Source organism: Sciurus carolinensis, chromosome 7 (genome assembly GCF_902686445.1).
Source record: "Sciurus carolinensis chromosome 7, mSciCar1.2, whole genome shotgun sequence".
NCBI classification, from domain to species: domain Eukaryota; kingdom Metazoa; phylum Chordata; class Mammalia; order Rodentia; family Sciuridae; genus Sciurus; species Sciurus carolinensis.
This window is the reverse complement of record NC_062219.1, coordinates 15,135,398-15,158,182: the sequence shown is the minus strand read 5'-3', so window position 1 is coordinate 15,158,182 and position 22,785 is coordinate 15,135,398. Positions and strand designations below refer to the sequence as shown.

General features: G+C 42.2%; 1 protein-coding gene across 4 annotated transcripts in view; it reads left to right on the top strand.

Annotated features, from left to right (window-relative positions):
• The window catches only part of Ccdc170 (coiled-coil domain containing 170), a 79,305-nt gene extending 61,426 nt beyond the window's left edge, over nucleotides 1–17,879 (top strand). For 3 of the 4 annotated variants that reach the window (XM_047558456.1, XM_047558454.1, XM_047558457.1), the window contains exons 8-11: nucleotides 1,187–1,360; nucleotides 4,539–4,781; nucleotides 12,703–12,939; nucleotides 15,054–17,879. In XM_047558456.1, coding sequence (XP_047414412.1) covers nucleotides 1,187–1,360; nucleotides 4,539–4,781; nucleotides 12,703–12,939; nucleotides 15,054–15,254 — 855 coding nt within the window. In that variant the 3' untranslated portion in view covers nucleotides 15,255–17,879. The remainder of the gene's footprint in view (nucleotides 1–1,186; nucleotides 1,361–4,538; nucleotides 4,782–12,702; nucleotides 12,940–15,053) is intronic. The other variant, XM_047558455.1, reaches the window with a different exon arrangement.
• The last annotated feature ends 4,906 nt before the right edge of the window (nucleotides 17,880–22,785 follow it).

The window sequence follows — 22,785 nt, the reverse complement described above, 5'->3', positions numbered from 1 at the left end:
GTGGGTCACACATAGAAATAGAAAAAAGGGGCTTTCCTGTCATCACCAAAAGGCAATAACTGTTATGTTAAATAGAAGCAATAGCTGTTAGGTCACTTCCATGCACACAGATTAGAAATTGAACGTTCCAATGGGAGAGGTGACACGGCAGGAAGAAGTGATAACCTGGTGATGCAGGGACACAAACAAGCTCTGGTATTGCAGGGTGATACAATGTGTGGTGTTTATAATGACTCCGACCTACATAAAGAAGAGATTAAATTGTATTTACATGTATGCTATTTCACAAAATTGGAAAATATACACTTAGAGATATTTTCATCCTGATGACTAAAATATAGATCGCTCCCGGCTTTAAGATGGTGTGCTCAGGCAGCAGGAAATTATTGAAACATTTAATTGCCTGAAATGGCAGATGGGAGAGAAGTTTATTGCAATGAGAAGAAAATGTTCAAGATAGAGACCAAATCATGCAATGCTGGAAGCACCTGGACTGTTTTAGTCATCCAGCAGAAACTCAGCATTAACAAGTGGAGGACTCGAATAGTTTGTGACATTGAACTACGAACCTTGACTTCTTTTGTACAACTCTATTTTAGATGTTGTTCATTTAACTTTGATGCATTAAATACTTTTAAAAACATTTTGTGAAAGCATTTTTGCTTAAAAAAAAAAAAAACAAACCAAAATGTTGTTCAAGTTTTTGGGAGAGCTTTGACTTTGAAGAGTTCTGAGGGGTGCAGGGAGAGTTAAGTGGCTACTGGTTGAGTTGCCAGTTTCCACATTGGGTATTGTGGCCCTGCCACAGAAGGTGCATGGGTGGGCAGGTCCCAGGAGCTGGATGGGTGCGGGGGCACGAATGCATCAGCACGTTTCCAAAGCAGAGAGATGAGAACGTAGTTGTCGACCCAGCCAAATTTGTCATATGGCTAGGCTAACCAGAGTGCACGACCTTAGATTGAACACCAAGGTCACTGACCAGGACAGTCAAGAATAGTTGGACATGGAGCAGAGCAGGGAATTTGTGGGTTCAGAATTCATTGCCAGATATTAGGATCAGAGTCCAGGCCCAGTGTGGGGTTTAAAGAGAACCACCTGTAAGCTTGGGAGAAAGAGAAGGATTCTGTGAGATCACACATTAACTTTACTTTTATGTTCCATTTTCGTATTTTGTTCCTGAATTTAGTATCTTAAATTTCTGGATCAGCTTTCAGAGAAAATGAAATTGGACCGGATGGCTGCTGAACTTGGCTTTGACATGCGTCTGGATATAGTCTTAGCTCGTGTAGAGCAGCTAGTTCGCCTTGAGAGCAGCGCCGTCATCGAAAACAAGACTATTGCCCACAATTTACAGAGAAAGGTAGGCGACATTGAAAATTAGGAGTATTAAGAAAAACAGTTTCTGAAAAACCCAAATATTGAAAAGTGATTCACCCCCACCATATTTACTAGTGTGACAGGAAGTAGGAAATTCTGTGTTTACAATCTGGGTCTTGATTAAAGGCTGGAGAGTTGGTCAGAGTATGCACCACTTAAGGTTATGTTTCACTGTGAGAAATAGAGGCCTCAAATAATACATTTAAATTTTGTTTAATTTGTTCTTTTTAGTTATATATGACAGGAGAATGTATATTTTTTATAACTGTTTTTTAAAATTTAGTTTTGTATGTGGTGCTGAGGATTGAACCCAGTGCTTCAAGCATGGGTTGCTCCACCAAGTGCTCCACCACTGAGCCACAATCCCAGCCCCAGTGGAACATATTTTGACATAGCATACATACATGGAGTATAACTTCCCATTTTTGTGGTTGTACATGATGTGGAGTTATACTGATTATGTATTCATATATGAATATGGGAAAGTTATGTCTGATTCCTTCCCATTCCTATCTCCCCTTTCTTCTCCCCACTTCCTCCTACTAATCTGGTGAACCTCCCCCGACCCATTGTGAATCAGCAGTAGAATATCAGAGAGAACATTCAGCCTTTGGTTTTGGGGGATTGGCTTATTTCACTGACAATTACTGTAATTTCATTCTTCTTTTTGGCTGAGTAATATTCCATTGTGTATATGTACCACATTTTCTTGATCCATTCGTCTATTGAAGGGTACCTAAGTTGGTTTTATAGTTTAGCTATTGTGAATTGAGCTACTATAAACATTGATGAGGCTATGTTGCTATAGAGTATGCTGATTTTTAAGTCCTTTGGGTATATGTCAAGGAGTTCCAAATAATATTGACTTAAACAAGCAGAAGTTGTTTCTTTTCTCACATACATTTCTGGAGATGGGCAGCTTAGGCTGGCCTGGCAGCTCTGCTCTGTCCATTCTTCAGGGAACCAGACCCATCTCAGTTCATTAATTTAATATCCTCATGGTTCAAAATGGTGCCCACACCATTATATCTGTGATCCGTGCAGAAGATTGGAGAAGAAGGGGATGAAGAAGAAGGTTACAAAAGAAGATGCCAGAGATGCCTTTTGAAGACGGGGTCCAGAATCTGTCACATGGACTTGTATTTACATCCCCAACTAGAATGTGTTCTGATGGCCAAACCGAGCTAACACAGAGGCTTGCAAACATAGCCTTAACTCTGGGTGGTCATTCGCCTAGCTTAAAAAACTCAGTTTCCACTACTTTGGGAGAAGAGGAGATTGGGGGCTGTATGTAGCAGTGATTGCATTTATAAGCTCTACTGCACTAGAAAGTAGAGAGAGAAGGACCAACTTTCCATTCATTCTACAGGAGTGTAGACAAAATAAATGAATGAAGGGATGAACTGAAAAAAGTGTAATTCTTAGTTATATAATTATTGGTATTGGGAAAAGAAAATAGAAAATGCAGATGTGTTCTTATTATAGTTCTTAGGAGAAAAGTCTATGGTCAAAATCTAGTCTAAATGCTGTGTAATGAATTACATTCTGAGTTTGCAATTTGGCTCAACCAAACTGGGTGACCTTGGACAAATTATGTACCTCTCTGTTTTCTCATTTTAAGATAGGGATGATACCTACCCTAAGGAACTGTCGATTTTTATTAAATAACATTTTTGAGCTCTTGGTTCATAGAAGATACTCTGTTCCTATTTCTCCTCTTCCCTAATTGATTATAGTTGGAGGAATATTTAATAAAAGAGAGAGTAGACAAACCAAATTGCTAACAAGGACATTAAATTGAGCTCTAATTCTTCCCAAAGTCCTCCTTAAAAAATGATTTCCTTTTTACATACCCAATATTATTCCTTCTAAGAACTGTAGAATTATTGGAATTGTCAGGGTGTGGAGCTTACCAGTGTAAATTTGCCAGAGTGGAATTTGACATGAAGACGGTTAAGAACAGGAGCTGTTAGAGAAATAGTAGAGGGCCTTGGTAAAGAATAAGTTGGAGGGCATAGACACAGTTGTCACTGGGAGGTAAGAAACTCAGCAGCATTTCAGAAAGTCACGTGCCTTATAATACCTTACAGATATAGAGAAGATAGAGGGAAATGGGATTGTCGTAGTCCCACCTGATTCCCCTTCCTGCCATGTGTAGCAGACAACAGAGGTGTCTGAACTTATTGCACTCTTTAATTGTGACAGGTGGAACCCAGGAACATCTTTTCAGCCTTAGACTCCATAGCCATTTTATTTTATTTCTCCATATTTTTATTGGTGCATTATAGTTGCACATAATAGTGAGATCATTGTTACATATTGCACATGCACACAATGCAACAATATAATCTGGTCAATGTTATTTCCCAGTGTTTCCCTTTTCCTTCCCCTCCTCCCTCTTCTTTGTCCCTTTCCTCGCTCTACTGATCTCCCTTCGAGAACCCATGATCACCTAAAAAATCTAATTTCCTTCATCCAGTTAGAATGCCACTGAGAAGCCAGTTTGAGGACCTTGTTCTTTGCTTGGTTGGTTGATCTAATCAGCCAGTCATGTAACAAGGAAACCAAGATTTTAAATACGTAAACAAAGCTTTCTTAAAAATCTCCTTGGTTTATCATATTTTAGCAATGTCTGAATTCTCCCACAGGGTGCCACTCTGCCTTGTTAAGGAGTGAGTTGGGCATAGACACAGTTGTCACTGTCGGGGACTGAAATTAACCAGCCCCAGTTTGCAATACTAATTTGTATCATATCTTGTTTCAGAAAACACCAGCGCAGGCATCACGGACAGTGTGTTTGGAGAGGATTTTGTCTCTCTGTCTTATATTCTGTTCTTGATAAGCCTATTTAAGTAGTTTTAAAAGTAATTTTGTATTTTTATTATAATGCACACAGTGTTGGGGAGAAGCAGAGATGGAAAGCTGACTCCTTTGCACATCTTCTGCGGCTCTTTTGTCTCCTACTTTGCAGCTGCAAGATGAATTCTTGGAAAAATATGAATAAAAATGCAATCAGGAAAAGGAACCCAGTGACCTTTTTTGATGGTTTACAAATTAGTCTTATTGAAGTGGAGATAAAAATTGACATTATCTGGCTAATTCATTTATGTTTACTGACTGTTCAATTATTTAAAAAAAAATCCCTGTTTGTATCAAACTAGCTAAAGACTCAGAAAGAAAGACTAGAGAGCAAAGAACTGCACATGAGCCTCCTCCGGCAGAAAATAGCCCAGCTGGAGGAAGAGAAGCAGGTGCGCTCAGCCCTGGCCATGGAGAGGGACGAGGCCCAGCTCACCATCAGGAAGTTGGAGAAGAAGGTGGAGAGGATGCAGAAGGAGCTGAGTGTGTGTCGCGAATCCAACTTGGAGCTCAAAGCCAAGCTGGCCGACACCAATGAGCTCAAGGCAAGTGTGTGGCTCCGTTCCCTCATTCCTTTTGCAGGTTCCCAACAAAGTTTATGCCAAGGAATGACAGCCTTATCATGGACACACCAGAAAAGGAAAATAAAGATGAAGATTTCCCCTGTTGTGGGGAAAAAGCACAATTACATAAATCAGAATATCTAATTTTGTGTCTTCAACCTTTGAGGTGGTCACTTTTCAAAGAGTCAAAAAGAGGCAACATTAAGTGCGAGGAAATAAAAACATTTCTTTTTGCACTATGTGATGAGGGACGATGGAGGGATTTAGCAGGTAGAAATTCATTTAGGGAGAAATGAAAAAATGGGCACAGTGTTTACAGAGGAGTCTGTTTGACAGTAGAAGGGATCAGCAGATGGGGCAGGTGGTCCTGGATTTGAGGGGTTCCATGTCTGCTAAATACAGAGAAGAAAGATATGAGAACCCGGAGGAATTTAAAGAAATATTCCAATGTCGTGTGCGTGTGCTTCTAGCCATATGTCCACATGCACACGTTTCTGGCAGGTACGTGAATATCAAATCCTAGGGACAGTAATATCCTGCTCTTAGCAGAGGGGCACCCTGAGATTGACTTTCAGGTGTTTCTGAATTTGGAACCAGAGCAGTAAGGAGAAAGCCTTGGGATCAAGCCACCCTTGAACATGCACAGCAGGCACAATTGTTTAGGGAGCATTTCCTCTGTGTTTTTCCCCTCCTAGGTCATTAGGGTTCCCCCCTCAGGCCCTTCTTGCCAATAGACAAGGCCATGATGTTGAGGCGAGTTTCCCTAGAGAAGAGGAGGGTGGCATAGGAGGGGAAGGACTTATTTGAATGCAGAGAAGAGAAGCAAGAAAAGGCATCTGACAGGTGCTCGGGTTGGGGTGGGGTGGGGAATATCAGAGACAAGTGTCCTCAACTCCCTCTTCAGGCCTTGAGATTGACCTGGGGGCCCAGTGGGGCTGGGGTCGAATCCCTGAGGTTGGCCTGGCTGCTCCCACCCTGGCTGGAAGGGGTGTGGAGAGAGGATGCCTGGATTGCATCCCGATTGCTTAGAGCCTGGGTTCTATTTGCGACAGCTGGGGACATGGACAATAGCTGAAGATCGTGCCAGCATACCAGTGTGGGAGCAGATGGGTCCCTTCAAGTGAGGGGCAAAGTGACCCCATCTGAGGCCCTGGGACAATGCCCAAGCTATGATCCAATGTAGTTATAGGGTCTTGAACCCGCCAAGGCCGATGATGGAGTGTTGACTATTGTGAGTGAGTGCTCACAGGACAGGGTCACAGGAGTAGGCAGGAGGGTCCGGCAGCGTGAGGGCCAGAACACCTACCAGGGTTTCCCTCCACCCAAACCCTATTGCAGGAAGAAAGGGAGAAAGCATTCCTGAAAGACTGAGCAATGCATGAAGGAAAATAAATTTTAAACCAAGGAAATATGGTTGATTACCAACACTGTGCTTGCACAGTCTGGGGTGATGGGCGGTGAGTTGGTTTCTTGTTTCTGGAGACCACAAAGCGAATCCTAAGTTACCCTGGCCAGGATGTTGCTTTGGTCACTCCTGACTGAAATGTGTGGCTATTTGCCTCCAGGGTGGGGACCCCTTTACCCCCGCTGCTCAAAGGGTTACAGGAGAATTACTTTATTAAAGAGAATAAAAGGCCCTTAATCACTGCCAAGGGAGCCAGAAAGGAAAGGAAATGGAGAGCGGTGGAAAGACAGACGGTGGTGGGAGAATGCACAGAACAGAAAGGAAAGGGGACTTCACTGTGGTAGCTCAGGTGTGCTGCAGGTCCTGGAACAGGAAGTGGGACGCTGGGCTCCAGAGAAGAATGAGAAGAATCTGAAGACCCATCTGATCCGTTTGGAGAATCTCCATCTTCCCCAGAGAGGTGGCTGTGTATAGACGGGTCATGCCTAATCCAGAGTGCACAGTCTGTTTTGAAATGAACTCTCCGTCTGCATCTTTGAGAAGGCTTTGCCATGGCTGCACAAACAGACCACCAGGTCCTGTTATCTTACCTGTCTTCGTATACAGTCTAAGCTTGTCTCTGTATTAATTTCACTATTCATGAAGCAATATTTCAGGGCATCAGCAAATTGACCTAATCATTACTAACTGGGTAGCTTAATACAACAGGTTAGTCTCTCCCAATTCTGGAGACCAGAAGCCTGAAATCCAGGTGTCAGCAGGACAGTTCCCTCTGGGGGTTCCGAGGGAGTCCATTCCAGCCTCTCCAGCTCCCAGTGGCTGCTGGCAACCCTTGTCTTATAGCTGCATCCTTCCTACTCTGCTCTGTCTTCACATAACCTTCCCTCTGTGTGCCTCTTCTTTTTGTCACTTATAGAGACAACCAAAATTGGGTTTAGGTCACCTCCTGGACCAGGCTGATCTCATCAGTTAGTTAGTTAAGTTTAACTAACTTAACTATATCTTTGAAGTTCTTCTTTCTAAACAAGATCTCATTCAGAGGTTCCACGTAGACCTAGCTTTTGGGGGTGAGAAGATTATTCAGCCCATTACCTTCTAGATGAACAATTTCACCATTTATAGAGGGTCTGCATAAAATAATAATTGAAATTACATTTCTTTTTCAAAGAATAAATAGTTCACATGCCATAAGATGGACCATTTTAAAGTGCAGTTTGATGGTTCTCAGGATGTTGACAGTCTGTGCAGTCACCACCAACCACTAGCCTACTTTCTGTCTGTATTGATTTGCATATTCTGGATAAATGAAATTATACAATATGTGGTCCTTTCTCTCTGATTTCCTTCACTTAGTATGATGTTTTTAAGGTTCTTCCATGTTATAGCATGTGGCAATATACCTATATTAGTCAGGGTTCTCCAGAGAAATGGACCCAATGGAATGTGTGTGTGAAGGTATGCGTGAGAGAGAGAGGGGGCGGGGAGAGGTTTTATTTGGTTTTATTTTGAGGAATTGACTCATACGATAATAAAGACTGACAAGTTCAAAACCTGCAGGTTGGGCTGTCAGGTTAGAGACCCAGAAAAAGCTGCCATTGCAGTTTAAATCCAAAGACTATCTACTGGCAGAATTCTCTTGTTAGTGGGAGGTCAGTCTTTTGTGATATTTAGACCTTCAACGAATTGGGCAAGGTTCATCCACATGAGGGAAGGCAATCTGCTTCACTCAGTCTACCCATTTAAATGTTAATCCCATTTGAAAACATCCTCTCTGAAATATCCAGAATAATATGTGGTCAAATATGTGGGTACCATGGTTCACTCAAGTTGATGCATAAAACTTACCATCATAATTCTCTTTTATAGGTAAGTTATAATCCATTGTATGTATGTAACACATTTTGTTTGTCCATTAAACATTTCATGGGAATTTGGGTTGTTTCTAGTTTGGGGTTATTATGAATAAGGCTGTCATAAGCATTTGTGGGTATGTATTTCTAAGTCTGTGGCAAAACTATAACCGAAGACCTTGACTCAGCTTAGCCAAATCTTCCCTAAACCTACTTTTATACCCATTGAGTAAATTTCCCCTTGATTCTAGACTGAGAAAAAGTAGACTTTAACAGATAAACAATTAAATTTTAATTTGGCAGGCAAACCTAGTATTACAAAGACAAGATAAATATGTCTTCACATTTCCCTACTTCAGTTAGAATAATTTTATTAGAATGTTGCTCACATATGTACAAACTCAAAACTATATAAAAAGTTCTTAATCTTATTATATTTTTAGCATTATGAAATCCAAACCAACTTAGAAATCAAAACAAATTATCAAAATAGAATTAAAAAATTAGTAATATTAATTTAATGTGACAGATGATGTTATTTTACTAAAATCCCAGCAAGAATGTGTGGTACAGCTACTCAGGATGCAACTTCTTCTGAGTTTGGCAAGCCTATGGTTTATTTTCCCTAAGGATAGAGCACTTATCCTACCACATGTTTTACTATTGCAGATACTGTATTTGTGTATACACTATAGCATAGTTCAGCTTTCATTTGGAATGAACATTTAGTTTGTATTAACCCTACCTTTGCTCTTTTCTCATTAACCTAGGATAATTAAAGTAGTACTACTAGTTGGCATAAATGTAGCCTTATGTAGAAATGCAAATAAATTCAACCACTAGAATCACATGGCAGAACACCAAAGGATGCAGAAAATGTTATGTGTAACTCATATGATACTGGAGATACAGTATGTTAGTTTCAGCTGAATATATTGAATCAGCACATAGTGACTGAGATAGGAGGGACATTTATTCTTTGTCACTGAACAGAAGCACAAAAGTAGGCATTCCATGCATAGATGGATAGTTCCATGATCACCAATGACCCTGGCTTGTTCCGTCTTTCTATTTCACTGTCCTAATGGTAGCTCTCATTCCCCATGTTGCCTCTTAGCACAAGGTAGCTGCTGGGGCTCCAGTCTCCTTTCAGTTATTAGGCAAGAGGAAGGGCAAGGACACTTTGTGTGCTATTTTCCAGGAATGACTCAATACTTTCTACATCTTCACTGACTGGAACTGAGTACCAGGACTTCATTTAATGAAGTCAGTCTGAGAATGGGTCTTTATTCTGGGCAATAAAGAAGCTCTCTGATGGAGAAGTATCTACTATTGGTCTGAGTTGTGTGGCACAAACTTAAACTTAGTAGGGAGCTGTGACCCAAAATCAGCAGCCAGACCACCAAACCCAGGGGCGAGCCATGATTATCTTCATTGCAGTCTCTCACGGAAACACCAACAGGGGTGTTGCAGAGTTCTCTGCCTTCCGGCTCTCTTGGTATCCCCCACATAACAGCAGCTCCCCATGGTCCTTCTCCACTCCACACCCCTTTCCCACCCAACCAGTGAGTCTGTCCTATCTTCCTCCCCTAACCTCCCATCTCGGATGAGCTCTGATTCTGCAGATCCCCTAGCTGCTTAGAATCTTTGAGTTCCCAGTACTTTGCCCAGTGCAGCCAGTGGTTCTGGTTCCCTGGCATGGGCTGCTGGAGGAGGGCCAGAACTGCCAAATTCAACATCTCCCTTTGGTTCTGCTGCATTCCTACCCAGCAAAACCTTTGCGTTCTTCTTCCAAAAGGGGCACAGTGTCTATTCAGATCAGTGGGAGGGTCTCCCGTCTTGTGTTCACACCCCATTCAGAAAGCCTGTGAGCGGGTGGCTTTGCATATCTTGAATCCCACTCTACCCCACCCCACATTCACACAGCTGGAGAGGTGCAGGAACCAACACATCAGCTTTTAAATTTAATCACCTTTTCTTTTTGGGTCTTTGGGCCTGATAACATGAGAGAGAGTTGCTCACCAGATTTTAACAATTCTTTCCCTGAGGAGGCAGCAAATATAGTTTACAATGAGCAGGGAGAGCAGCCTAGGAACCTTCCATCTATGCCTGAGTCTTAGGCGCATCAATATTGTTTATGGCCAGTTCTGTCCCAGTAGGAGAAAATTAGGGGCATGGACCCTTGCTGAACACTGGGCTGGTGTGGAGAAGTTCCCTCAGGAAGATTAAGAAGCCAACCTGGTCCCACCCCACTCCCAAACATCTGCTGTGGGGTTTGACTTTAGGAGGATGAGGCTGGAGACCACCGCTGGCTTCTTGCTTTGTCCTGGTGACTTGGCATAGAGCCATTACTGCTTTTGCTCCCTGACAAGAAGATTCAGGCAGCCCTAGGGACTGTGATAAAGTCTTGAGTTTTTCAGAAATTCTTGGCAATGCATTCTTCTCCCTAGGACTTGATTCAGCTCTCCGAGCTGTAGTTGGTCGCCTTTGGTCCACCACACGCTGTAAATGCTTCCCCAGTCTGAACAGAAAGGCTGAATGCGTCTCTTCTGCTGTTAAGACAAGGGCTCGAACTCAACACACCAACCCCAGCAACCTCCCGTTCTGCTGTGTATTCTCTCTGCAGCATGGGGCTACTCGGCATGTGAAGGGGATCTCTTTGTTTTAATGGGCGATAACTTTATTTTAAAAATTGATATTAATTTAATCCATGCAATGTTCACAATTTATGAAATGTTTATAAAATTTAGAATATATTACTTGGAGTTGTATATTTATGTAATTTATAAATATATATTAAAAATTTTTATTGATAGGACCCAAGGTCAATATAGTCCCTTTCCCAGCTTCTTGTTTTGAAAAATTTCAAATCTATGGAACCATCGCAAGAATAGTATAAGGGACATTCTTTAACCCTTCACAAAGATTTTAAAAATTTTATTAATTATTGTACTCTGCCTACTAGGAGAGAGAAAGAGATTGCTTTTATTTTTGCTGAACCATTTGAGAGAAAGTGGCAAACATCTTTACCCCTCACTCCCAAATCCTTTCCCCTGTATCTCTTAAGAGCAAGGGCATTCTCCTCCTTTGCCACAATATAAACAGCATACTCAGGAATCATTATTTTTTTGGTGCTGAATTAAACATTAACATTTTATTTTACAGTTACAGTGTCAGCAAAGGCAAGAAGAGGGCAAATTGGTCTCCTGTGGCTTGTGGAAAGTGTGTGGGTCTGGGAGCCGTGGTGCCTTGACTTTGCCCTTGATGACTGATAGGAGTTACCACTGAGGCAGTGCCGACACACCCATATCTAATGCGCAGGCCGTATCCACATATGGGCTCTGATGCTTTGGGATAAATGAAGATCCCTTGTCATTGTCTCTTGTTTTTATGTAGCTATCCCAGTGGATGTTAAGTGGTAGCTTATGTGTATTTATTTTGAATGGTCATTTAAAAATATTTGTGTCCATATAAAACTGCTTCAAATTCCTTAATTTGATTGTGGCAAAATAAGACATAAAATTCAGCATTTTAGTCATCGCTGTGTCTGCCTTCCAGTGGCGTTAACTACACTCACCATGTTGTGCAAACATCGTCTCTATCCATTTCCAGAACTTTTGCATCATCCCAAACAAAACTCTATGTCCATCTGATGATGGTTCCCAACCTCCTGTCCTCTAGCAGCTTCTATTCTCTGTTCTGTCTCTATGAATTAGCCTGATCTTAGTACCTGAGATAAGTGGAATTATACACTATTTGTCTTTTTGGGTCTGGTTTTTTTCACTTAGCATGTTTTCAAAGTTCATCCATGTGGTCGTGTAAGTCAGAATTTTATTCCTTTTTACTTAAATTCTTTTGTAAGCAGCTGTGGTATAACCTTGAATAGTAAGATAACACAAAAAATGTGCCCTGCACTCCAGGATGTTTGGGCTTTAAGATCCTGGGGCAGCTGGGCATGGTGGCATTGCCCGTAATTCCAGCGATTCGGGAGGCTGAGGCAGAAGGATCTCAAGTTCAAAGCCTGCATCAGTAACTCAGCAAAGCCCTAAGCAACTTGTTGAGGCTGTATCTCAAAATAAAAAATTAAAAAACAGCCTGGGAATGAAGATCCTGGGACAGGATCCTTGGTGGGATGCACCACCCTCCCCTGGTCTGCAGAGGCCAAGGTTACCACCTTCTGCAACCAATACTCATTGTGAAGGCAGAAGACACTTCTGAATAATTCTGATCTAGATGTTCCTCAGACTTGCTGAGGGTACTTTAGGTGGGACTCCCCCATGGAACACAACTAAAAGAGACATTTTGCTATTCTAATGTTTATAGGGATGGTGGCCCACTAAGAGGGGCAGAAAGCACAGGTTGCTTGTGGGCTTTAATATCTCATTCCAGAATCATGCTGTCTACGATTTTATCTCATTGATTTTCCAAATAAGGGCACTCTAATATGTTGTTTACAAGCTGTAACAGTCTTAAGTCGTGTTCATCCAGCTCATAATATTTAGCAAAGTCTGTGTAGTTGTTTGGGATGAATTCCTTTCTTTATTCATAAAAAAGCTAAGTGAATTCCATTGACTTCTGATTTATGTTGTTTAAACAGTTTTCCTAAATAAAAACAAAAGAAACAATCAGCCTTCTCTTGACTCCTTAGATTAAAACTTTGGAACAGACCAAAGCCATCGAAGACTTAAATAAATCCAGAGACAAGCTGGAGAAGATGAAGGAGAAAGTCGAGAAAAAACTCATGTCCGTCAGGTCAGAATTGGACACGGCAGAGCATGGGGCTAAGGAGGATAAGGAAAGGGCCAGACACATGATAGAAGCAGTGACTAGCGAGATGAAGACCCTGAAAAGATCTCTGGATGAAGCAGAAAAGAGAGAAAAGCGGGTAGGTACAAATCAGGCAGTGGAATCGTATGTGGGAAATGGCAGGACAATTCAAAGGCTGGATGATTAGTCACTAGGATGCCTCACAGACTGTCACCCTGCTGCAGGGGCTGTGCTACTTTGCTCTGTGTGATTCCAATTTAGTGTTTGTGCTGCCAAAGACAACGCCATTCACACACTTCTTCAAGCTTTCTTTATCATTTCAACATACCCTCCTGCCTCTTTTCGGCATCCCAATAACTATTACGAACGACCATGATTTGCAGTTCACGGTTGCACAGCAAGGATTGTAGAAAATAAAGACAGGCTCTTATCAGAGCAGCGACAAGCCAGTGAGAATCCAGGTTCTGGTCGCGGCAAGGTCGTTTGTTATGTTTGGTGATGACCCCTGGCTGTGCAGCCTCCGCGTCCCTTCAGGTTCACAGGGCTCTTGCTCCGGGGAAAGGCTTCGTCTCTGGCAGAGCTCAGTTGCAGGAAACAGCCTCCTGTCTCAAACAGTGGCACCCAGACTTGCGAGTCCACCAAACCCAGATGTAAGCCATAAAAATGTACTCACTGGCTGGCTGGCTACACGGAGGAACATTTTATCTGGTGAGCACATCAGGTCAGGCATAAGGAAATATGTCCCGGGCAGCCTGACCCCCACTGCCTCTGGCTTTCATGTCACTCTCTCTCTGAAGCTCAGAAGGGCAGAGAGTGGACTCTCGTCCTAGGATGCTGCTCCCCCCTTCTTTGGCTGCCTCTGCTTTGGCTCATGTGTCAGACAGAGTTTGTGGAACGCCAAACCATGAGAGCAAATGTACTCGGGGGAAACATCCTGGGAATTAAGAACTCTGATCACATTCAAAAGGGTGGAAGCTTGAGGGGAACCTTTCATCTGGGCGACAGGTCTGTGTCTCAGTCTGCTGCGGTGCTGTAAGCCCATGCTATTAACTGGGTATCTCGTAAGCAAGACAGTTCTTCCTCACGGTTCTGGGGGTTAGGTAGATTGGGCATCTGGTTCATAGATGGTGTCTTCTCTTTGTGTCCTCAAGTGGTAGAAAGGAACAACGTAGCTCTCTGGGGCCTCTTTTATGAGGGCACTGATCCTGTCCTGGGGACTCTACCATCATGACCTCATAGAAACCTAATGAACTCCCACCTGATTATCTCCTCCTCCTGATACCATCACATTGGTGGTTGTTTCCACATAAATAAATTTTTTGGTACAAGCATTTCTACCATAGCAGGTGGAGAGGACATTACATTTCCCAAATTGAACTCTGCATGGGAAGGTGGTTGGCAAGTAAACGGGCCTGGGGCAGGCATGTATGGACAGCATTCCTCTAATGTCATCTCAGTTTCTTGTTGGATCACACCTTTTCTAAAGTGGAAGGTACCTTTAACGAGGTGTTGTCCAGATTGCTCTCATTTACCTGCTTCTGCATTAGATTAGAACCACAGAAACCAGCCTAGGAGAATTTGAAGGGGTATATGAAGCTTATTTCATCCATGATCCCTGGTCTCCCATTTTTCTTTCTTGTTGGACAAATAATCCCATACCAGTCCCATGTTATGGTTTGAGGTGGCAAGCTCTGTGATGTGATATGATACTAACTTAGAAGCCCTCCTTCTTTCTTGCCATTTGTTCTTTTAGTTTTAGAAGTTGATGGTCCAGTTAAGATTCCAATGCACAAACATACCAACATTTGTATATTTCTAGCTCTGTATTTTTAGTATGCAGAGCACATACACAGTTATCATTTCATTTGTTCAGAATTTCAGAGCAAGTAAGTGTTGGAGAAGAGAAAATGAAGTCTTAGGTCAGAGTCTCATTAATGGGTTCTTAACTGGAATTTTTGACTTAGTAGCTAATCAATTTGCTCATCAGAAAAATGGTTATGAAATTGCTGAGGTGTGACCCTTGAAGAGACTTTAGAAGTAATTAGCAGGCAAGCCGACTTATTTTATGAGTGAGACTACTAAGGCTAGAGTGGGTAGGTAATTTACCTACCTTGTGCAAACCTGAGTTTTCCAGGTTTTATTATTTATCCTTTTGCTTTTGGTTGCACTTGACCCAGCAACAGTGGAGACGTTTTGTACTCCTAGTTAATGTGTTTCTGTTTGATATTGCAGCTGGCGGACTTCAGGGAGGTAGTTTCCCAGATGCTGGGCTTGAACATGACCGCTCTTGCTCTTCCTGACTATGAGATCATCAAGTGTCTTGAAAGACTGATCCATTTACATCAGCATCGCCTTGTTTCCTGTGCCTGCCTCAAAGACGTGACTCCCGGACAAGACAGGCACCCACAAGGGCACTCAAAACTTCTTCATTGAATGCTTGTCTCTAGAGGGAGGTGGAACTAAGATATCGCAATTCCTACTTTCACAAATTCCTCAAATCTATGAAATGTGATCAGTGTGTGAATATTGTGTACTTTGATGATGTAGTGAGGCTGCATTATTGGCAGAAAAGGGTCTCAAAAGTGCCAGCCCTAGACAAATAGTTATCACTGAAAACATCTATTATTCCATTTGCTAACACTTTGAGACCCAGAATTATTCCACTAGATTGCAACCTAGACTGGGAAATGGGAGTAGAGAATTGACATTGACAGGGTATCTTTTTCAATTGGGGGTTCACTAGCCAATTTAATTCTCATAACCATATGGAGAAGCTTTCTTAAAAATTATTTTGATATATATTTTTATTTGACACATAGAAATTACACCTATTTATGGGGTACAGGATGACATTTCAATACACGTATACAGTGTGTAATCATCAGATCATGGTAACATGAGAACCTTTAATACCTTTATTTTACAACCTCTTAGGGGCTCAGATTATGTCCCCTGCCCAAATTTGTAGCTGGTTAGTGATGAGCCAGGATGTGCAGTGTGTTGTCTCTGTGTCAGAGGTTGTGTCTCTTCTGTCCCACAGTCTCAGCTTCTCCTGAGTCTTAAGGGTAAAGAAATTGCCAGCACAAAGAAAGGAAAACATCCCTAAAATCAAGAATTGAAGTCCCAAAGTGACAGTGACGAGTAGAACCTGTATGACTTTTTAAAAAAACAATTCACTCAGTTTATTTGGATAAAACATAGATTTGGGGTTCAGAAAGACGCTTACCTGTTTTAAATGTTACTGCCAGATGCAAAATTTTAAATGTCTGAGCAGGGTTGAATATTTTCTATACTCTCCAAAGATATTTTAAATAGCATCATTTCAAAACTCTAAATTTATTATTTTTCCATGTTTGGCTTATCAGTTCTTTTAAAGTAAAAAAAATTATGTGAACCCAACCTACAAAATGGAGACATTCTATAGCTTTATTCACTAATATACCAAAAATACAGCTGGGATAATTTTTCATGGTGGGGATTTTATTATAAATCTCTTATCAATTTCTGCTTTCTTTTGGAATTTTTTTTTTTTTTTCTGGTACTGGGATTGAACCCAGGGCCTCTCACCCAGAGCTACATCTCCAGTCCTTTTATTTTTAATTTTGAGACAGGGTCTCTCTAAGTTGTCCAGCCTGGTCTCAAACTTACCATTCTTCTACCTCAGCCCTCCCAGATAGCTGGCATTAGAGGTGCGTGTCATGGCACCTAGTTTCTTCTAAAATTTCTTCTGCACCAATGTTTTTCAGATTAAAGAGACCTAATACTCTCTTGCAAAGGTTGAAGCTAGATTAGATCCTGGTGTCCATAAAAAAGTAAAAGAACATTCTTGCAACATCAGGGAAACTTGAATGTAGACTCAATGCTGGATGCCATTTTTTTTTAATTTTAATTTTTTAAGCTTGATAAATGTACTGTGGATTGCAATACTTTCAGTAACTAAAAGTCCAAGAATCCATAGTACTACCCAAAATAAGTGATGAAATAGGGGGAAAAGTGAAGAACTTCTTTTAAGAAAATTACTATCTGATAAATGTAGGGCAGATGGTGATCAAGCAGAGAGAAAAAATAAAATTTGCGAGTAAATGAGTGACATTTACAGGTTGGGTGACAGACACACAGAAGCAGAGTGACCTTGGCTCCGCTTGGTGCAATGGGCCACCTCTGCCTGCTTTCTCCTTGGTGTGAAGGTGGCATAAGTGGTGTTTTGTCAGTGGGTACACACATGGTAGAGCCCTGCCTCAGGACACCAACTGGACCCGCACAAGGCCTGAGAGGCAGACTTGAATGTTCTCAGAGGGAGCTGCAGTCTTTGGAGGCCCCTCTCATTCTCCAAACAGGCAGTGGCGTCTACTTTGGAACCCACCCCTGCCCCCAGTGGAGGAAGTGGCTTCCCCCGGGTCCCTGGAGCAGGTACCCATGAATACAATATGGATCTGTGTGTGTGTGTGTGTGTGTGTGTGTGTGTGTGTGTAGGAGGGCTGTTTTTGTACATTTTGCTTTCCAAATACAGTTTTTAATAGATTTTATTTTGTTCCTTTATAAATTTATTTTCTACACCATTCAAAGATCTTTTAAAACATAAATGTGTTTCCGTGATTGATTTATCATTAAATATATATTAGGATTCACGTAAGAGGCTAAAAATAGCCTATAGTGGGTAGTATTTTACTTTCTCAGTAGTATATGAAATTATACCATTTATCCAAATATGTTTACATAGTATTTCTACTGTATGAATGGGGGGTATACAATCATGGTTAATATATAAGGAAATATTTTAATGTTTGAATCTAATCCCTAGAGACTTTTAGTGGAAAGGGTAAATAGAATAAGAAAAAGAAGTCCTGCCTATTCATATGGTTCATACAGTTGGTTGGACAAACTGCAAACCTGCTAGTGAAAAGCCATTTCCTCTTTGTTAAAATGGCAGTTGATTATTGCCAATCCCTCAGGGCCACTCATTCCAGAGTTGGCAGGCCAGCTTCTTGTTTTTATGTGCGTTTTTGTTCATCTATAATATCCATGTATATTTTATGTTGTCCAATAAAATACATTAGATTGATGTGATTTTTAGATGAGGCCTTAAAATATTTAATATTAACTCTTCTACCAAATATGCTTGAGTGAAATTGCTACTGGGGTTATTGTTCTGGTCATTGAGACATCTAAATATCTGCATAAAATATTTCAGGAAGAAACTGTAAGCCCGATCTGTCTAAATTCCCAGTTTTACCTTATAGTCTATTTTTCAGGTGAATAGCAAGCAATTCTATTCCCTGAAGAGCTTCTGGGAAGTCTGTAGTACTGATTCTGTTAATGCCTGGGACTCAGAAGTGGGGTCTAACTTTCACTGGGGCACCATTTTGTGGTAATGGAATCTTTGACTTGGAAGGTGTACGGGTTTAAACACCAGTGACCTTATCCACGTTATTGCACTCTGCTCCCAGCTTCCCATCAGCAAGTGTAGCCTGGGTGCCTCTCTTGACCCTCTGTGTCTTCCATGCCATTGCTCTATGCCGTATGAGAACCACTGTTCTTTGGAATCTCCTGCTAACTGTTGTATAATTTTCATTTGTCCTCTTTGTGTTACCTAGTGACATCCTGACTATTCTCTCTACTTAAAACTTTTAGAAATGGTTCCAAAGTGTCTTTTCACCCCACTGAGTCCTGCCTTCATTTTGGGTGACATTAATGCCCATAAGGCCACCCACACAACATCGTATCTGTTATTCCTGGGCCTTCTCAACTCTCATATCTTTCCCTTCTGTTTACTCAGCTGTTTTGCCGCTGTGACTAAAAGACCCAACCAGAACAATTGTAGAGAAGGAAACATTTATTTGAGGGCTCATGGTTTCAGAGGTCTCAGTCCATAAAAGTCCAGCTCCATTCCTCTGGGCTGGAGGTGCGACTGAACATCATGGCAGAAAAGTATAGCAGAGGGAAGTCGCTCACATAATGATCAGAAAGCAGAGAGAGCTCTCCACTTGCCAGATACAATATATTCCCCAAAGTCATGCCCCCAATGCCCACCTCTTCCAGCCACACCCCACCTGACTTCAGTTGCCACTCAACTAATCCCATCAGGTGGTTAATTCACTTTTTGGGTTATGCTCTTGCAATACATTTTTTTTCTCGAACCTTCATGCACTGTCTTACACGTGAGCTTTTGGGGGACACTGCAACCAAACCATAACATTTCATTTTGCTTTAGCCATTCACACCTTAGATTGCAGTATGTAGTAGTGCAATTTAGACCACCTTAAGTTGAAAAGAGAACTTCAAGGGCTCATGTGAAAGATTCAGGTGTAGGCTAGCTTCAGCTTGGTAGATTTAAGGATTTGAAATCTTTATTGATTCTTTTTGCTCCTATTCATCTCTCATCTCTGCTTTATTTTGCTTGTCCTTCCATGTTGGCCTCACTTTATCCTGCAAATGGAGTCCTCCATGCTGACAGAAAAGATGGGCTTGCCAACTGTGTTAGTATTTTTGTCACTGTGGCAAAATACTTGAGAAAAACCACTTAAAGGAGGAAATATTTATTGGCTCATAGTTCTGCAGGTTTCAGTCCATGGTCAGCTGGCTCCATTGTTTCGACTGAGGAGAGGTAGAACATCATGGTGGAAGGGTGTGGTGAAGGAGGCCTGCTCACCCCATGGCAGAGAGGAAGAGGCTGGGGACAAGACATACCCTTCTAGGAATACCCCCAGTGACCTCCTTCCTCTAACTGGCCTCACCTCCCAATAGCCCCTTCAACTATGGACTAATCAGTAGATTAATCCTTCGATGGGGTCAGATCCCTCATGATCCAACCATTCCAAAACGCCCCATGTCTGCACATTGCTGCACTGGGGACCGAACCTTGCAAACAAGAGCCTTGGGGGACATTCTAGATCCAAACCATAACAATAACCTATGAGCTGACAAAAAGGACTTGTCTCCAAGCACCTGTGAGAAATCTTAGAGAAGAGGCCTCTCTTCTTGTCATGTGACCATCCCTGACCCAATCCCTGGAGCTAGGGATGAACCCACCCGCCTGCAGCTCATGCCAACCCTGCAGTGAGGTGGGGTAGGGTGATGCTCTAGGATTAACTCTTCAACCAGGACCACCTGTAATGTAGATGTTGCGCACACACATGCATGCACGCATGCACGCATGCACGTACGCACGCACGCTGCATGTACGCATACCAGAACCTCCCAGTTACCTAGATTTCTCCAGCTCTGACATCTTAAAATGCTTTTATTAACGTAATAATTGTACACTCTAGTGGGATTCAGTGTGACATTTCTGACATTTCCACACATGCGCACAGCACACACTGATTGAAATTTTAAGTTAAAATCTCCACAACCTTTTTTTCACCCCAGACCTTAACTTCCCACTACTACAAAGCTGGTCTTTGAGCCTTTGAGTTTCCTTGATCATCATATTTCTCCCTCCTCACCCTGCCAATCTTCATTCCATCTGGAGCCAGACTAGAGATGATGGTTCATTTCTTCAATCATTCTCTTCCTAATACCTTTAACTTCCTGTTCCCTGGCCTTTCTGTCCTCAACTTTGAAATAATCCCAACTACCAATGTTTCTGCTGTTTTTCCTGCCCCACGGAATGAGGCTAGAGAAAATCACATAAAATCACAGCTAAGTGGCATCCCAAATTCATGACCTTGAACCCCGTTGAGCCCTCTGTGCTAACTGGTAATACAGCAGTGTTTTCCTGGTTAGCTCTTACTGCCATTTTCTGAAACTACTATTGCAAATATTCTTCTCTTGCTCAAGGCTCTTATCCTTTCTCTTCCCTCTTCACTCTCAGTGGATAATCTCGTCTGTGATTTCACTCAGCAAATAGAAGCCATTACAGGAAACACCTTCACTATCACACCTAATACAGCCTCTGTGTCTGCTCCCAGCATCCCTCCTTCCCTCTTCCCCTCTTGGCTCATTTCCTCTACCTGGGCACTAGAGTCCCCGGCAACTTAATCCCATCAATTGTTTTCTTCTCTTTCAAATGTTTTTGTCCTTACCTTTGTTAGTAGCTTATTTCTACCAGTCTTTAAATAGGTTCAGATCTCTCTTGAAAAATCACTCTCTCTGTTGGTGACAACTCTTCAGAGTCTTGTCCCCTCTTCCTCTTTACAGTCAAGCCCCTGGAAAGTGTCCTTTACATTTCTGTCTTTGGGTCTCATCTCCTAATCATCGCATCATCCCTGTAGCCTGGCCCTCTCTCTGCTCACCCATCTCTCACATTTTGGTTAACAAATCTTCTTTGCTTCTAAAGTGCTCATCTAGCTTGAACTTCCTGCACCATGTGGCACTGTAGACCATTTCCTTCTTGAAACATTCTTTTCTGGGGGCTTCCAAGAGGTGACATTCAACTTGTTTTTCTTCTACCTCTCTGGGTAAGTTCAGTGTGTTAATGAGAGATTCATGTAAGGAAAAGTGTGTGTACCCGTGAGTAGGAACCTTGACTGCACGGGTGGAACGCAGTGGAGAGCAGTCAGACATCTGGGGAACAGAAAGGCATTGTACAGTCCAAGAACTGGAGGGCCACGTGAGGGCACAGGTGACTTTTCTGAATCTCTTACCCACACCACAGTTTCAGGTTTCCTTTGGTCCCTTGATGCAACTCAGCTCTCTGCCTCTGCTCCGGCTGCTTCAGCCAATAGCCATGGTCTTCCCCAGCTCCTCCCTCTACCTCTGCTTATTCTGGGCTGCCCCTTGTTTATATTTTCTAATACTTTTTGGCTCTTCTGTGTTTTGCTGTTTCTACTTCCATTGTTGATTACTCTTGCCTTTTCTCTTGTGTCTCTCCTCCACATGGAGAACTGTATTGGTTTGGTCATTCACAGGTGCCCCTCTGAACACATAGTAGGCCAGCATTGATATGCGTATAGAGTTACCATTGGGTCAGGCACCCATTCCTGGTCCAGTCCACTGTGGTTTTGGAGTGGGGTCTTGCTCCTGTCTCTTGAATGTGAATGTTTCATGGGTATCTCTTCTAGGTTTCCTTTCATGACCTCAGGTAAGTCACTTATTTCCTTGTGCCTTGGTTTCCTCATTGGTAAAATAGAGGTAATTTCTTGGTGTCCCCCAAAGCTCCTGTGTTAATGCAGGACTGTTCATGAAATGTGAAATGATTGGATGGTGAGAGCTGTAACATAATCAGTCCATCCTCGTTTGAGTGGACTGGGTGGTCAGTACAGGCAAGAGAGGCATGTCTGAGAAGGTGGGTCACTGAGGCATGCCCTGAAGGGAACATCTTCTCTGCAGAACCTTCCCCTCCCTCTCTTTGTTTCCTGGATGTCACGAATGGAGCATCCTCTTCCATCATACCCTTCTACCATGATACTTTGCCTCACCTTGGGCCCAGAGCAGTGGACTCAACTGACCATGGACTGAACCTTTTTGAGCCAGAGTAAACTTTTCTTCCTTTAAGTTGTTCTTGTTGGGTATTTTGGTCACAGGGATGAAAATCTGACTAACAACAAATGTTGAGGTCCGAATATCTGTGACCATAACCTCATTTGGGGGCTTTTTTTTTTTTTTTATGGTACTGGGGATTTGAACCCAGGGCCTTGTGCTCGTGAGGCAAGCACTCAACCAACTGAGCTATATCCCCAGTCCTGCATAACCTCATTTGGAAATAAGGTCTTTGCAGATAATCAAGTGAAGATGAGGTCATTATGGTGATCCCTAATCCAGTATGACAGGTATGTTTACAAAGTGGAAAGCTGGACACAGATGTAGACACATACTTGAGGAGAATGACATGTGACGATGAAGGCAGATATCAGGTCAATGAATCTAGAAGTCAAGGGATGCAGATTGTCAGCAAACCATCAGAAGATAGGGAAGAAGTCTGGAACAGGTTCTTCCTCAATCCTCAGAAGGAACCAATCCTGTGGACACCTTAGTCTCTGACTTCTACCTCCTGAACTGTGGTTTAAAATCACTCAGTTTGTGG